Source organism: Corvus kubaryi, unplaced genomic scaffold (genome assembly GCF_017639235.1).
Source record: "Corvus kubaryi isolate FWS band 111438036 unplaced genomic scaffold, C.kubaryi_AGA036_p1.0 37300, whole genome shotgun sequence".
NCBI lineage: Eukaryota > Metazoa > Chordata > Aves > Passeriformes > Corvidae > Corvus > Corvus kubaryi.
Genome location: NW_024581093.1, coordinates 8,485,857 through 8,503,098, shown reverse-complemented (window position 1 = coordinate 8,503,098; position 17,242 = coordinate 8,485,857). Strand labels below are relative to the sequence as shown.

At 38.8% G+C, this 17,242-nt stretch overlaps 1 protein-coding gene across 1 annotated transcript in view; it reads left to right on the top strand.

Moving 5' to 3' along the window:
- The first annotated feature begins 583 nt into the window (after nt 1-583).
- Nucleotides 584-17,242, top strand: part of MMP2 (matrix metallopeptidase 2) — a 29,392-nt gene continuing 12,733 nt past the window's right edge. The window contains exons 1-7 of the mRNA XM_042027492.1: nt 584-907; nt 4,348-4,574; nt 5,995-6,143; nt 8,276-8,404; nt 9,968-10,141; nt 14,006-14,179; nt 16,133-16,306. Of these exons, the coding sequence (XP_041883426.1) occupies nt 764-907; nt 4,348-4,574; nt 5,995-6,143; nt 8,276-8,404; nt 9,968-10,141; nt 14,006-14,179; nt 16,133-16,306 (1,171 nt within the window). The 5' untranslated portion in view covers nt 584-763. The remainder of the gene's footprint in view (nt 908-4,347; nt 4,575-5,994; nt 6,144-8,275; nt 8,405-9,967; nt 10,142-14,005; nt 14,180-16,132; nt 16,307-17,242) is intronic.

The following is a 17,242-nucleotide window of genomic DNA, read 5'->3' as shown; positions in this document are numbered from 1 at the left end:
TGGGTCTGAACCCAAGGAGCCACAATAATCTTACTGAGAGTTCTGCAGGTTGTGCAGAGAGCAGGGAGGGAGTGAGGCTCACACAGAGCACGCTGAGCCCTGAGTACAGACCCACACTCTGTGTAGTCTCAGCAGGAGGGGGACAAGAAGCCTCACTCAGCTGCACCGCCCTGTGCAGGGTCTGTCTCAAAATCCATAATCAAAATGTTTGCTGCAAGGCACTGTGTGGAAGCATAACCACGTATGACTAAAGCATATCATTATGTCTGTGACATAAAAATAGGCTAAAAAATAGTAAAAATTCCTAGCCAGGAAAATAATGTTTAGTAATTTCTTTCTCTCTCTTTTTTTTTTTTTTTTTTTTAAATAAATGTGGGACACTATGTCTTCAAGATTGTCAAGTTTTGTTTTTTCTTCCTCTCTGGCATAAATAAATGCTTTCATATATACAAATGAGGAGAAAATGTGGCCTCTTTCAGCAATAATAACTATCTGCCTGTTGCTACCTTAAAATCACAGCAATCACATCTGGTAACTGCCCTTTTCTCATGTTTCCACTAGTTTTCAGACTTCCTCTTGTGGTAGCTTGAGACTGCGCATCTGGATGTTTTAAACATACAAAGGAATTGCTAGAGCAAGCAAAAGGGAAAACGGTGCTGAGAGTTAAGATGTGCAGATAAGCAACTGGTGCACTGCAGCTAAAGTAACGGAGAGGCAGTGGGCAAAAGCTTTTTCCAAAGAGGAGAGTGCAAGTTTAGGCAGCATGAAGACTCACATTGGCTGTGGCTTCATTTTTAAAGTACTATTCATCCAAGTATATCTTTTTAACAAAACTTTAGCCGCACCGTCACCAATCATTAAGTTTCCTGGAGACAGCACTCCCAAAACAGACAAAGAACTAGCAGTGGTAAGTGTTGGTTTCATCTTTGCTTCAGATTTATATTGTTGTTTCATAAGCAGATGTTTCTTTCTTGTTTCAGCTGAGGCTAAGGAATGAGTGTAGCATTCTTTCCCTAGAGTCTCTGGAAGTGCTAGCTAGCTAGCAAAGGTATCAGCTTTCAAAAGTTAAAACTGGAGCCAAGTAATGTTTCCTCTCTTAAAATTTTTAAAGCCAGCAAAGAAAGTCAGTTTTTTGGGTTTTTTTTTCCTTAGGTCTCAAGCTACAAAATACTTTTAGTAAATCATCACAACTATAATCAAAAGATTGCAATGGTAAGAGGGGAGAAGGGCAAATAAGAGACATGTAATTCTTTTTACTTAAATCAAGTAGACGTGAGGGCAGTCGAGACTCTCTTAATGCATGTATCACAGTTTCAGAAGTGTGTTTTCCAGATTGTTTACCATGCATTGCATAAACACAGCTTTAAGGGACACTACAACTGAAAGCTGGCTCGAATTTCAGAAGCCATTGTGACTAGTTTTGACTTTGGAAAACAATCTCATCAAAGGTTTAAAGACTTTTTTTCCCAAATCCAATCTGGAACAAAAAAAAGGAGTTTGGATTTCTGTGATATGAGCAAATTATAGCTATAACTCTACAGCATTTTATTCTAACCTTTTTTTAGCCCCATGGACCTTCATAAAAGTGACATTATGTGGAAGTCCATTTAAAGGGAGATTGAGATAGATTATCCTTATTTAGCATGTAAATTATAGACATTTCTCTTCTTCAGCAGTAAATCCATTTTAAGGAGGATTGAGATAAATTACTCTTATTTTAGGACATAGAGATTTGAAAGTTGGTCACTTCTCTTTAGGAGTGTGTATGCATCTTGGGAAAGCTTCCCAGGTTAAAGAAGGTCTGGGGGAGGGTAGAGAGAGAATTTCCAGTTGGGAGCTGTGTTGGAAAGTTTAGGAAAAACAGACAAACTGACCCAAAAATGGCATTCCTCAGTCGTTAACAAAACAAATTCACCCACAGTTTTGCCCTAACAGCACAGTAGCCAAGGGCTGGGGGCAGGGGCAGTGCATTTGGGAGAGGAGAGAGGGGTCCCACATGTCTAACAGCAATTTAACCACTCTTAGAGAATCTATTTTCTTAGACACAGCCAGGCTTTTATTTAATAACTGCAATCCACATCTCCCCTCATCTCTGTTTCTTTCAAACAACCTATTTATTATGTGTACTCAGAGGAAAATTACAAGCTGGTTTAACTCTGCACCACTTCTTTGTCTTTCTTGGGGTATTCTTGGGCAATGCTTACTGGCTGCATTTCCTCACACCCTCCATCAGAACAGCCCCAACACTCAGCATCAGAACACAAATTGCAATGTTGCAGCTGGACCCTGTTTCATTAATGGGCTGGATCAAAATTCCAGATCACCACAGCTCCCTGCTGACTCTGAGGGAACAGCGTTTCACAGCCTAGGCCAAGATGTGGTTTGCATAGACATTACATTTCTTCAAGATTCTCTCCTCATAGAACAGCTGATCATGGTCATTTGTCATCTTCAATAAAATCTCCATTTTAGGAAAAACTGAAAGGGGTTAGCTTTTTATTTAGAATTCTATCAAGTAAAATTCTTTATCATGCCACAGATTATATTTTTGGTTGTATAGCTTGCTCCCAAACCTAAAATGGCAAGAGCAGCAGCCTGTTTCTTCAGTAAACTTCAATCCTGATATACAGTCTATATTATACTATGGTACATCATTGGGGGATGCAAGCAGAGGCATAAGAAAATCCATCGAACTACATGAAAGTGAAAATCAGGATAAGAACCAAACTGGCTTGTTTGATTATGTTCTTAATGCATTTCACATCATTTCCACCAGGCCCCATTAACTATGTGTAGACAGCAGCTCAGTGGAAGCTAAGATGAATCCACTCTGTGTTCCTTATTTGCCAGTGCCACAGTCTCCACTGGAGAAATACCACATCAGAAGTACATTACAAAAATCACAAAAACTAGCCACAGTCTGTGCTTAATCATGATGAATGGAGGACCTTCTGAAGGAAATGGTGTAACATCTTGATTAAATCCTTTTCTGAGTAAGCCCTGAACCATTTCCTATGCTGGGCAGATGAGGTTAGCCTGGACTTTGTGAGGAGAGTGGTGAAATCTAGGCTTGACCAACAGCAGGTATCAAATATCCTCTGCTTTATATTCCTGATGTTGTGGTAATATCCCCAGTCTCCTGGGTGTATTTCAGCAATTAATTAGACACATGAAACAAGGTTTCTCTTGGGAATACTTGCTGGCGCAAGAACTTAAATGTGCAGTCTTTTTGGCAGGCTTCTTGTAATCCTCAGTTTGAAATAGTCCTCGTGTATTTTTGGCAAATAGACCTTTACCTTATTCAGGTGTTTTCCTACCTTGGACTTGTAGTTAATATTTGGGATACAATACCTGAAGGGTTTTTCTTCCTCGGCTGCAGATTGTTTTTACCAGGAAAATCAGTAACTTGCAACCTTCCTGTCTCACAGCACCATTGGCATCTCTCAGCTCTGGGCAGTGCCAAGCACCCATTTGGGTGCAGTTTGGGAGTAGCTGCCATTTCACACCGCTGAAGCTTTTCTTTCACAGAGAGGCATAAAATACTGTAAACTCATTCTTAAGAGAAGGGGAAGAGACTTTGGTGGGTATTATTTTAGGTAGGAGATGAAAATAATGGGATTTGTGCCATCTTTTGGATCTCTTATGATCACTCTTTTTTAATGAGAAAGAACTGTATGAATTGCCATCATGGCTGTATCAGAAACATCAGTCTGGCCATAATGTGCTGGAGCATTCAGTGGAGTTTTAAGTATGCAAATATTGATTGGCTGCAGTGTCCAAGCAACTGAAATGTTACCAAATACTTTCTTCTTCAGTTCTTTGCAATGTTTGGCTCAAAAGCAAACACATACAACATTCAAACAACTCTGTGTGGTTTGAATAAAGAATGGGGTTTTTCTTTGCAATCAATGCGGTCTCATTTGTGGGGTTGCTTTGATTTCTTGAGAAGTTTCTCAATAATCCAGATTCTTCCAACACCAATTACACAAAGTCTAAAACTGTAAGCAGATTTATACATCATAAAGAAAACAAAAAAAGACAAACCCATTTTTACTTTGTAGCTCTACATTGAAGCTCTATGTTCTAATAACTAAAAGCAATTCATTAAGTAAAGGTGATAGCTAATAGTGGAAATGACTGTTTAATTAGCAACATCATGTGATCAAGGATGCTTTGTGTCAATTAAGATGATTCTGCTGGTCCCTCACTTACTAATAATAGTAATTTTGAAAACTTAAAAATTACAGGTAGAAAGCTAACATGGAATTACAGTATTTATTTCTTTACAATGATTAACTATTTATTTTATGAATTTTAAATTCTTTGTTCTGTGCTTTTTTTCCCAAGCAATACCTGAATAAATACTATGGGTGCCCAAAAGACAGTTGCAATTTATTTGTCCTGAAAGATACGCTGAAGAAAATGCAGAAATTTTTTGGGCTGCCTGAAACAGGAGATTTGGATCAAAACACTATTGAGACAATGAAGAAACCTCGTTGTGGTAACCCTGATGTAGCCAATTACAACTTCTTTGCAAGAAAGCCAAAATGGGAAAAGAATCATATAACATACAGGTACTGACTGGTACTGACTGGTAATGCTGGGTTCTGTTCACATATAACCATAGCACTTCCAAGACCCAAAGGCTAGACAAGACTCCTTGAATTAGAATCCTCTGGTGTTTGGATGACTACCAGATGCTTTAACAAATACCTCTGTGATTTCAAACTGTAATGTATCAGGAAGAATCATCTCGACATCAACTTTCTGGTTGAAACTAAAGAGATTTTGGGTTTACTCTTTGATCTGCAGCAAGCATCCTAAGGGAGTTGGAGCAGGAGTATCTCACCTGCCCACCTGCTCCAGGAGGATCACAGTATTTATTGATTGCAGAGGCCAAACTCCTCTTCATCCTGCAGTCCTAAAAAGGAGATGATTAAATAAATTTTAAAATCAAGCAATTGTATTTCAGCTATATACAAATACAAGTTATAACAAGCCTATTGCAATAAGTTTGGCATGTTCTAATTTCATATTCTTCTGAAGAGTTAGGGACCAATACAGCTCTCATTGTAGTAAAAAACTCATTACCTTAGGTGGTCCATGAGCAATCATTTACCACCAATGAGAAAAACCAGCAGATTCGTCTTAGGTGCTTGACTTAGTCTGCTGTTCCCTCACACGTTTGGACTCCAAGCGTTCGTTGGGCTGTGACTAACCTAATAAACGCTGAAAAAACCCGTGGCAGCTGCTCTTGCAGCCCCTACTTGCTGATGTGCTCCCTCTGATTCTTCCTCACTCTCCTTAGGCACAAAATAGTTTCCCTCACTATGCACAGTCACAGCAGCAAAGAATTGGAAACTTGTCTTTAGTCTTTACATGGCAGATAGGCTATAATATAAGGCAGTAAGAAGTCCAATTAAAATATATGAAGAAGAAGAAAGCAACATACTAGAGAGTTTGTCCCTTTCTCAGGTCAGGCCTGCAGCTTTATCTTACATGCTTTTTCTTCCTATTTCCCTGTGCATCCTATTGCCAATGTATCCCACACACAGGTAAAGGATTAGCATTCCACAGGGATGAAATAATATACAGTTAGAGACACAGGTGAGGGAGAAGGGCTGCTTTTCTGCTCTTATTGAAGGGCAAAACAATCCACACTTGAAACTTCCAGAATGTTACTGAGCTCCTTTTCTGGTCTCAGTGCTAATGCAAAACTCAAAATGTTTTGTGCAAGGCTCACTGCCATCCAGGCTTTACAGCCTCTGGATTTATAATTTTCTTCTTGCTGCTGCATCAATTCCAAAAGAAAATAAACCGTAAGTGCAACATCTAAACACATCTCTGAATCAAAGGAAGTTGTTTAGATCTCATGTGCAGCAGTGTTACCTCTTAGCTGGTTTCACTGCTGAGTCTACTCAGCATGTTGAGCAGTAAACAACTAATACAGGGAGCATGTTTGTGTGTTACTTAACTGTTGCTTTTACCTCTAAGGATTATAGGCTATACCCCAGATTTGGATCCTGAGACAGTAGATGATGCCTTTGCTCGAGCCTTTCAAGTCTGGAGTGATGTCACACCGCTGAGATTTAACCGAATAAATGATGGAGAAGCAGACATTATGATTAATTTTGGCCGATGGGGTATATTTTTCGATTTTTACTTATGTTTTTGGTTTTGTTCCTTTCATTAATCCTCAGTATTAGAATGATCCACCCTCATGAGCCTTTCTGGCAAACCTTGTCCTAGTTCACACTTGGCTCATACAAGCTAAGATCTAATTTCACTAAGACTTTCTTTTACATGAGAGAGAGGGAAGTATTTATACAATATCCTTACACTATATTTATCTTTCCAAAAGAGAATTGCTAGGGGCAACATTTTATTTTTAAATTTACAAATCAGAAATAGAACTGAGACATATTGGTATAGATCTTCAGATGATGTGAGCTGGCTTCCTGCCACAGAAGAGAACGGAATAGCATCATACCACTTATTTATAGCTTTGTATGCTGTTTTCCAGTGATAGTGGTGAGAGTTCTAACATACTGGAGAGCTTAAAAATGGATTCGTGCCTTCCAATTTTGACTCCATAGCTGGTTTCCATTCTTTAGCATGGCAGAATGCAAGCTTTCAATGCATTCTTTGGTCTTGAAGAATTTAAAAATATGGATCATGAGCAGAACTATGGTTTGGGTGCAGCTGATGATGGGTGACTTGATTCATTTTCATTGTGCATGCCTTCTCAATTAATTTTGGTTTCCCCTGAAAAAATATTTATGGCTTTCCAGTGTAAACATGGGGGGTTTTAACTTCTGGACAGTCACAGAATTTTTAATACCAATAAAGATATTTGTGCAGCCAATTACTTGGGAGGTAGACTTTGGAAGTTAAGTGAAGAGTTCAAAGAATAACTGAACTCTTTGTAAAAGCCTTCATTTCAAGCTGGTTTTCATTGCTTTAGCTACTGATGAGTTGACCTCAAAAGCTGCAGAGATTCTGTACACTCAGGACTTCAGATCCTCATCCAGACTGGCTCGGTTTGCAAAAAAAAAAAAAAAAAAAAAAAAAAAAAAAAATTCTTACAAAAGCAGAAGTGTTTCTGCTGGTTTTAGTACTTGCTGGCTATAGCCAGCTCAGATACTGCGGGCAAAGAGCTGCTTCCACAATTCAGTCATTCCTATCACTTTACTGCATATCAGATTCACAGGGGCTGAGACAGCTGTGAGGTTTCTTCATTTTTAACCTTTCTCTTAAGCAAAGGATCTACTTTGAAATAAACGGGAGTAAAGCACCTGATATATGTCAAAATCTTTTTCTTAACTACTGACACACTAGTCTCCTGAAGGGAATGAACTGAACTAGTATTAAGAGTGACACCAGCCTGAAATCAGTGTAGCAGAGGAGAGAATCAGGCCTATGTATTTAGGGCTTCTGTTAAATGGCAAGACATCAGACCAAAAGACCAGGAATGATGCAACTGGAGATGCTGGCAGCCAGCTTTGATGCACAGGTCAGTGTGGTGGGAGAGCTATGAATACCAGGGCTATGCCCGTGCCAGCCTGCCTTACCCACAAGTGGTGTACTTCCAAGAAAAGCCTACAGTGTGTTCACATGAGAGCTGCTTAACCTGATGCTGCCCTGTGAGCTGCCTGGCTCTCGGAGTACTTCAAGTGGATGAGGGATACTCTCCTTCAGGGCTCAGAGAAGCAAGAGCAAGCTGGCTTTCCAGAGCTCACTGCTGACACCCAGCTTTGCTTTCCTGCTGGGGTAGTGAGTATCCTGCACAAAGCAAAGAGCACAGCAGTGTGAGGTGCAGAAGAAAAGAGCAGCCTGCAAAGTGAAATCTGCCTTTACTTTCTAATCTCTGTGTTGGAGAGTGATACGAATTACCTGAAAATATCCCTCATCTACAATGTTTACTTTAAAATTCCCTATCAGCTTTTATTGAGAAATAGCACTGTGTATACAGTCATACATCACATGTACAATTCTTCACTGTTCTTCACAATTTTTGCTTTCTTTCCACAATACTTATGAGATATAAAATACCATGCTGTGACAACTGCAGTACTGACTCTTAATGTTCTTTGTAAGAACTGGCTGCTTCTCTTCTGGTTCAATCTTTCCAGCACAACCCAAACCAATAAATTCACTCACTAGACTATTCTGCTGCTGTCTTGGATGGGAAAGTACACATGATAATCATCATTCATGTACAGACTCTGCCTGAGGTCATTAGAAACTGCTCTTTTTTGTCTGCTTGCTCCTGCAGAACATGGTGATGGATACCCCTTTGATGGCAAAGACGGTCTCCTGGCTCATGCCTTTGCACCAGGGCCAGGAATTGGAGGAGACTCCCATTTTGATGATGATGAACTGTGGACTCTTGGAGAGGGACAAGGTACCAGACTTTTTCATGTTTCAGAACATATGGCCTGCTGGCTGCTCTGTTTTAATACTGTTTCAGGCACTGCATTAAATTCTTTCACTGACTGACAGTAAATATTAGGAGGTGAAAATTCATTTATACAATTTAAAATGTTTTCTACAACATGTTTATGTAATTCCTAATGAAATAGGATTTCCCTTTCTGTTCCTCCACTATTACCCCATGAAAAACTGAATTAACAGTAGGCCTGATGCTGCATAACCTTCAGGAATTCTGTGAAAGTACAAAGCCATGGCTACAATTTTGAATGCTTCAGTTCTCAGGGGTTCAAACTAAAATACCTTTAAGTTTATTTTCAAGAGGCAGACTGGTCAGCGTTTTTCTGCTCACATGATGATTTAAGATGATTTAAGCTGCAGCTCCAGTTGCTAAAAGTAGAAGCATCCACTTGAATAGGTTTTTAAATACTCATAGTATCTTACAAACATGTGGAATAGAAATCACTCATGCTGGTGACCAAAACAAAATTAACATCAAACAGCAGATTAAGAGCATCTTCAAGAATCTTTCACAGGCACTTTGCCATACCCTTAGAAGAACAGATCTAGATAATATCACCTGAACTAGGCAAAAAACGCCTAGTAGTTTGTAACCTGCTTTTTCTGCTTGAACTTTGCCACAATCATACATACTGATTATCATCTTGTCCTGTAAAATAATTTGGAACACTTAAAATAAGAATATAAACTCACATTTGTGTTTCATTTCAAATTCTAGCTTTCTCATCTGTCTTCCCATCAAAAAAATAATTGAACTTTAATACCAAAATAGTCATCTTCCTTCTGTTGGGCTTTCTTTCACCTTCAGAAGAAGCACCAGCTGGTAACTACTAACTGGACTGGTTCCCTGCCTCAGAGGCAGGAGGAAACTGTTTTCCCTATAAGTGAAAATACTGCACAAGCAACCAGTTAGTTACTGCCATTAAAAGAAATGCAATGAATAAGTGACTTATCTATGCATTAACATATATTCCAGCACCAATACTGTATTCATAAGACTACATGTGTGTACAAATTGAAATAAACCCCAGGATCTGGGTGTGTCTGTGTTCCTTACCCTGTCCCCCCGTGCCACAGATGTCACACAAGTCCCACTGGAAATACCAAAGTGGTTTATGAGGCACAAGGCATGTTCAGCTCATTTTCAGCTGCTGCCTGGAACCTTTGAAACTATACTGAACATTTTAGACCATATTACTAAAGAAACTAAATTACTAAATGTATTAACAGCATGTTTATAACTTTGCCTTGCCATAGTAACAACATATATATTTTTCTGGGCTGATTCTAACACTTCACCATGAGTAATATCCATGTAATTCTTTTAAAATTACCAGTTTATATTTCAGCTATGATCATCTTGCCAATAGAGAGACCAGCAGTATATTGAATTTCAAAATGGAAATTCAGACTGCATTTCTATATCAGTATCTTCCAGGAAAATAAGATGTCCAGAAATTGTATTTTTTGTATCAGTTGGTGGCTAGTTTCACCACTGCATTTGTTCTCTTTGTAGTGGTCAGAGTGAAGTATGGAAATGCAGATGGTGAATACTGCAAATTTCCCTTCTGGTTCAATGGCAAGGAATACAACAGCTGCACAGATGCAGGACGCAGCGATGGATTCCTCTGGTGTTCCACAACCAAAGACTTCGATGCAGATGGGAAATATGGCTTTTGTCCCCATGAGTGTAAGTAGACCAATGTTTCTAGTGATTTTTCTCCTGGCAGACTGTTCCTTTCTTCTTTGCTCATCCACTTCTTGTGTTTTTCCCACTTCCTTTCCTTTTAGATAAAGGAATGAATGTCTTTCAGAAATCATAACATGCCAGTATCTGTACTAAATTATTAGAGGGTCTAGGAAAGCTGAGATTGTACTTTAATTCTACCTTTTGGAAGATGACCAGAACTCTCTGTTTCACAAGGATTTTATTTCATATTTGGAAACATTCATTTACAGATTAGATAACGAGTATAATGCCTTTGTGTAGCCATAACTTTTTAAAATCATACACAATATAATTTTTATTATTATCTTTCAAATGAATTTATAACAATATGTTTCCTTTAAAAACAATAGGAACACATATTTCTGTGCTTGAAAATTTTGATGAGCCTTTACATCTTGAGGATATAACATTTCAGACTATTTATTGGTATGAGTGTTAATTTCATCTCCTGTACATCACACAGTAGGAAACCTTTAGAGAAGCAATTAATTGGCTGTAGCCTACTGAGGTAATTTATCAGCAGTGAGAAGAGTAGAGACGGTAAGGTGCTTTCAGCCACTCGTTCCACGTCCTGTTTGCCAGTTCCTGGCACATACATTAACAGACATTCCCAGTACTGCAGTTTCCCACACTCATTTATTTCCCTTTGTACATAACTGACTATTAGCTTTGGGCAGCAGGGAGTGTTTCATCACTCTTTTTACCTTTCATATCAAGCACTGGGTCAGTAAAAGTCCTGCCTACTACTCCTGGGTCATAAAAAAAAATAAGAAAGTTTTGAAGGAGAGCAAACCAGAAAGAAATGGTGCTTTTTTCATATTCATGCTAATCCTGCTTGAAACAATAGTACTGAACTTATTTATAATGTTATGGCTACATGCAGTCAGTACAAGGAAAGAGAATCCAGATTGCTGAAAGAAGATCAGTGATGCTTAAGCCTCAAGCTACCAAAATATGTTCAGGGGTTTGCCAGCCCAACAATGCACAAGTAGAGCCCAACATGTCCCAGCACACAAGTACTGCCACACATGTACATGTATTCATATGTACATGTCTGAAAAGAAATGCATTTTTCAAAATTTTGCAGGTATGTGTACATAGAAAAAGTTCAAAATAGGATTCTCTGGAATCCTGTTGTAGCCAAACACTAAATGGATTCCTGCTTGACAAGTTTTGGGGTTTTTTCAAGCTCATTTGCAAGACTATACAGTTTCAAATACAAGATTACAGATTTTCTGCCTCAGGATGGCAGTGGTTTCCAAAGATAATCTGTTGTAGAACATATCAGTCTTGAGCCCTAATGCAGTAAAAAGTTATTCTTTAATTTCCAAACCCCTAATTGCCTGGTATAGATCACATATAGAGCTGGGATCTACCCTGGTGACAGCTATTAATACAAGTACAGAGGATGAACAAGCAGGAGTATGAACTTTACACAGATTACAAAAAATTTTAAAAATTTATTGTTAGTGGTATGACTTTCAGAATATTTACTTCAGCAGACTGTAAGTGTGCACATGCACATAACTGCATAATCTTTTTTTGGGGGAAATTTTGACATCTCCTTTATTTCCCACCTTTCCCCAAATCGCCTCTTCCTTGGATTAATTCTTTCAGCCACAAAAGAGAAAAATTTGGCTCATTTCTTTAAAATACTGCAAGCACTCAGATGCAGTCAGAATGAAGCCATGATTATAGGCAGCTGGAGAAATGGAGATCCACATACCCTGACTGATACACCTTTGTAAGATCCTAAAGTCATGCAAGGCTGAAAATGTAAGCAGTGGAGCACTGTCAGGGAGAGTTGGTTCTGAAAGTGAGATTCCTGGAAATGCCAGTGTCAAGGTTTCTGAAATGGAACAGAAGGGTTTCAGCCTTTTGTTTCTGATGTAATTGTTTTGCAAGATCCATGAACAGTTATGCACAGATGTTTCTTATTAAATGCAGAGTGGCATTGTTCACTCATTATTCCAAGGCACCATTTGCTAAACCCCAGCTAATAAATTCAGATAGGGTAGGATTTATATCAGACAGTCTGTGTTGGCGGCAACATTCCTGGTTGTTGGCCTTTGTTTCTCTCATGTTTAACTCACTGAAGTTAGTTTGAATTCTTCTCATTATAGAGCCACAGTGCATATATGGAAACATGTCTAAAGCTGTGGTGCTGCACCAGGCTTTTCTAAAGTTAGTCCCAGATCTGTACCCTAATTTTGTAAACTGATTGAACTATTGTTTGTCAAAGCTGGAGGTAAAGCAGAAAGTTATCTACCTACTACGCAAATCTTACACAGGTGTGCTGAACTTCTCCTTTGCCATATGGGATCAAGGCATCTTGATATCTCTCATTTCCAAACTCCACTGACACTACAGGCAGTTTAGGCTCCTAACATTGGTCCTCCTGTATATAACAATCTGTTCTCTGCCTGTACCTCCCTCACACTGGTCACAGTTCTTGTAGGCTGCTGCCTGACTGCTCTCCCAGGCAGAACCCTCGTGAAGCTGCACCTACCTCCACCATGGATCTGTGCCACAGGGGTTTGCAGCCTTCCAGCCTGAGGTTTCCTGACATCACAACTGGTTAATTTTTCTAGGAAGAGCTAAAAGTGAAGTTCACATATTAGTAATGTCCAGTCTGAATCTGCTCTCACTTCAGTGTGTCTTTACCAGTAAATTGCTGAGCTTACCATGATGCAGAACAAGGCCCTTTAAGATCCCCTTACAAGTAAATTTGGCTTTTCTTTTGGGGAAACTGCCCCAGTCTCTAACTTTCATTTACATTAACGCAATTTTATTGTTAAGGGGGGAGAGAGGGGGAATTGAAAACTTAATAAACCATTGTTGCTACCATCACATGATGTAGCCTCAAGCAAAATGAAAAACTGCGGCTCAGAAAGGCAGGATGCAAAGTAAGAGACTGACTTTCCATATGGTTTTTGCAACTTAGCCACATGTAAACCAATATAAAAAAGGCTATTAAAATGCAGAGTTTGCCAGACCTAGAGCTGGAAGCAGCTCATGGTGAGTGAGTCATCTAAACAACTCAGTTTAACTATGCTCTCCAATTCTATCACTACTTTTTTAAAAAAATAAAGTCCTTCTCCAATCACAATAGCCACAGCCCTAGTTAATGCACCTTTCCTATCTTAGTACAGCACCTGAAACAAAACCCAACATTCGGGGAAGCACAGGGTGTGTTGCAGACAGGACCCCTGTGTGGCTGTTGCCATGTCCAGGATGTAGAAGGATAGAATCACTCTCTCAGGCAGATCAGAAGTTCAGCAAACTTGTGTGTGTGAGCCAGGCCTGCAAAGCTCCAAATCCTCTCATTAGTAGGACTTCTTTAACTTACTGGTTCATGTCCCTGATGCTGTAGCCAATTACTGGTTTAAGTGTAAAAGGCAAAATGGACCATCTGTGTCACAATACTCCATTGTTAGAACCCTTTCCCAGTCACCCTTAAGCCAGAAGAGGCCTGGGGGGTTTATTTAGTGCTACTGTAAAAAGAAGCACACACATAAACAATGCCTCTTCCCACTGATGGATCAGCCTAAGCAAAGGCAAACCCCCTCAAATCCTACACATGGACTGAGGCTGTAATGGCTGTTTAGTCAATCAAAACCAACAGCAAAGTTAGAAGTAACCTGCCAAGCCTTCCCACATACACATTTGGGTTTTAGCTGCAGCTTTAAACTGCGTGAGAGAAGGGGGGGAAAAGGTGCCCTTGGGCATCTTAAAAAGGGCCAAATCATGGATGCTTTACACTGTGATTCCTTGTTGATACTGAGCCTTGTGTTCTGACATTTTCCTCTCTCGTTCCCCCTACAGCACTTTTTACAATGGGTGGCAATGGTGATGGGCAGCCATGCAAATTTCCCTTCAAATTCCAAGGCCAGTCCTATGACCAGTGCACAACAGAAGGCAGAACAGATGGATACCGATGGTGTGGAACCACTGAAGACTACGACAGAGATAAGAAATATGGATTCTGTCCAGAGACTGGTACGAGGAATGTTGCTTGCATAACACAGTCTAATTGGTCATTGTTTTAACAAGTCTTCTTTGGCACACTTTCACCAGAGCACACACAAGTTGATGAGTTAGACACAATTTCAACAGAGGTGGCCAAGGATGTAACTGGAACAGGAGCAATCTGTATAAACAAGGTGGTCACAGCACAGGTTTGTCAGGAATACACAAATGGCATTGAACGTACATGGCTACCACTGCAGGATAATTACAAGCAGATTACGGTTTGTTAATGGCCCTGGAAGAGAAGTCTCATGTGACAGAAGAAAGTATGAATAATATTTTAGCTTAATACTCACCATTTACACTTGTAAAAAGAAATCCTGTTTAGTATGTTAAGCTTGTGTTAATAGATCTTTTCAGCAATTCAAAAGAACTAAGTGAAATGGTTTAGCCACAAAAATAGATTTCAGCTTTCTTCACAATTTTTTATACTTTTTAACTTGAGTTTTACTACATAAAGGAACAAAAATTAATTTAGAGCCCTGAATAGCTTGGCAGGTGTTCATTCTTAGGATTCATGCTACAGCTATAGGCATAGAGACTAAGTTAACCATGGCAGTTCTAAAATCTCTGGCTTTTAACAGAGCCAAGGGGAAACTACATTCAAACCTACATGCATCCTGCTTTTTGATTTTTGGGGGTCTTTTGAAAATGGCCCAACCATTAGCAATACAGCTTTGAGGTACTGGTATTTGGCTTTCTGTTACTTTTGATTACCAGGTGTAACCCTTCCATTTCACATTATAGATGTCAAAAAAAAAAAAAAAAAAAAAAAAGTTTTAAATTTATTTATTCCTTCTAACATGTTTAGAAAAAAAAAATAAAAAATATTTTTAAAAAAAAAAAAAAAAAAAAAAAAAGGTATCAAATTCATTATACCCTGCTACATGGTTAGGAAGAGAAAATTCTAAAGATCTTTCAACAGACAAAAGAACCAATATATCTAGAATCAATGTAGTCAAATCTTAGGTAACACAGTCACTATCAGTGGAACAAAGAAATACACTTAGTTTAAGCTTTCTTTCAGCATAAAATGCTATTAATAAATAGTAATGAATGAGAAATAAATACTAATAAATAATTAGGGACACAACCAGCTTTGCCTCTGTATTGCTCTCATGTACCTTCCCAGAAGACAGACCATAATTTGAAAGGAACTGTCATTGTCAGGTAGAAGTATAAATGAATTTAAATGACTTTTATATTATTTTCCTATTCTGTTCATGATACCTACTTTAAACTGTTATTTTAAATGCAGTTGCATTCTCTTCCCTCTAGAAATCCTTGTACCTGCACATACAAATGTTATTTCTTATATATTACTGCCATACACTACATAGATGAGAACACAGGGGAAAATTTTTCAAGTTTTTGCAGAACTACTGGTTAAAAAAAAAGTTTTCTACATATAATATATCCTTCTCTTTAGAAAATGTTTTAAATCATATAATTTTAAACTGTACCCTGCTGTCAGGGTATATAAAGCTTATTCTTGAGTGAGACACCTACCAGCCAGGTGGATATACATAGCTCTTTAACCTTTCTGACACTAACCATACCTTCCACCTAAATACTTTAAAACACTTTAAAATAACACCAGGAGTGAGCATTAAAAGATACTTGCTGGACAATCACCTTCCACAAAACACTGTTAAACTGCTGCTTTCCCAGAGCTGTGAACATGAGTCCAGGGCTCCTTCTCACCCCCACCTAAACTATTGGCAAGTTCATTGCAATGGCAATGTCTAGACTTCTTCCTTTTTAATTCTGTCAGAGTATTTTCAAATATTACTTTTAATCTTACTCTTCACATTCCTAGAAGCATTGCAGTGTTTCTGCTTCCTTTCTGGCTTTAGCGTGTAGTTTAGGAGAAGAAGCAAAAGGGATCCCCTTCTCACTGTGTTTTCCTGTCATTTTCCACAGCTATGTCAACAGTTGGTGGAAATTCCGAGGGAGCTCCTTGTGTATTCCCCTTCATCTTCCTCGGGAATAAATACGAGTCGTGCACAAGTGCAGGGCGCAACGATGGCAAGCTCTGGTGTGCCTCCACCAGCAGCTACGACGACGACCGCAAGTGGGGCTTTTGTCCAGATCAAGGTAACACCCCTTGTCAGGGCAACGCAAGGGTGACTGGGCAGTGCCCACACCGATGGCATCACATGTGCAGTGATTTCATTCTCATCATCCCTGCTGGTTACAGCACTTCTCCCCAGCCTGAAATCTGAGCAAAGTCCCTACACTGAAATGTGAGACTACAGCTAGAGTCACTCCCAGAGCTCATCTGTCTGAAATATTCAGATTTCCTAAAGTTATAATGATGCACGATCCTTTTAAAATACAAAACCATGAAATAAATTAATAAATAAATAGATGTTTTTCTTCCCACCAGTGTTTCTTTCCAAGACTAAAAGCCACAAGTACTATGGGATTTCACTAGTATGCAGTAAATTGTACACTGATACAAATTAGGAACAAACACTAAATGTAAAAAATTAATACATTTGTGACTGATATTGCAAAGGATGAAAAACATGTTTAAAAAATGAGTGAGACAATATAAAGTCTATGTGGTGAATATCACAATTTAAAATTATTTTGGTTAATATTTGTCCATCTTTTAACATGGGCAAAAGGCTTTTTATGTATTTACAAATAAATGCTATATTTGGGCGGGGGGGGAAGGGGGGTGTATTTTAGGAAGAAAAAAACCTGCCAAATTTCAGGGACTGTTTGGGCATAATTGATGATATGTTATCCTATGATAAAAGGTTATTTTTAACCTAACAATATTTGGTACACCAGTACCAATTCAGAGTCTGTTCTCAGAGACACAGATTTACAGACCTGTTTATCACTTACAAGCCTTTTTGTGGTGAAAAGGAAGATTTGATATCTAGATTGCAAGTTTAATTCTGTACCTAAAAGGGATGTCCAATGTTATTTGCTACACTTCCTTTTCTCACACAAGTATTAACACTTGGTCAGAGTCACTTGCATGGGAGACAGCAGCAAAAATCACCTACAAAAGAGGGT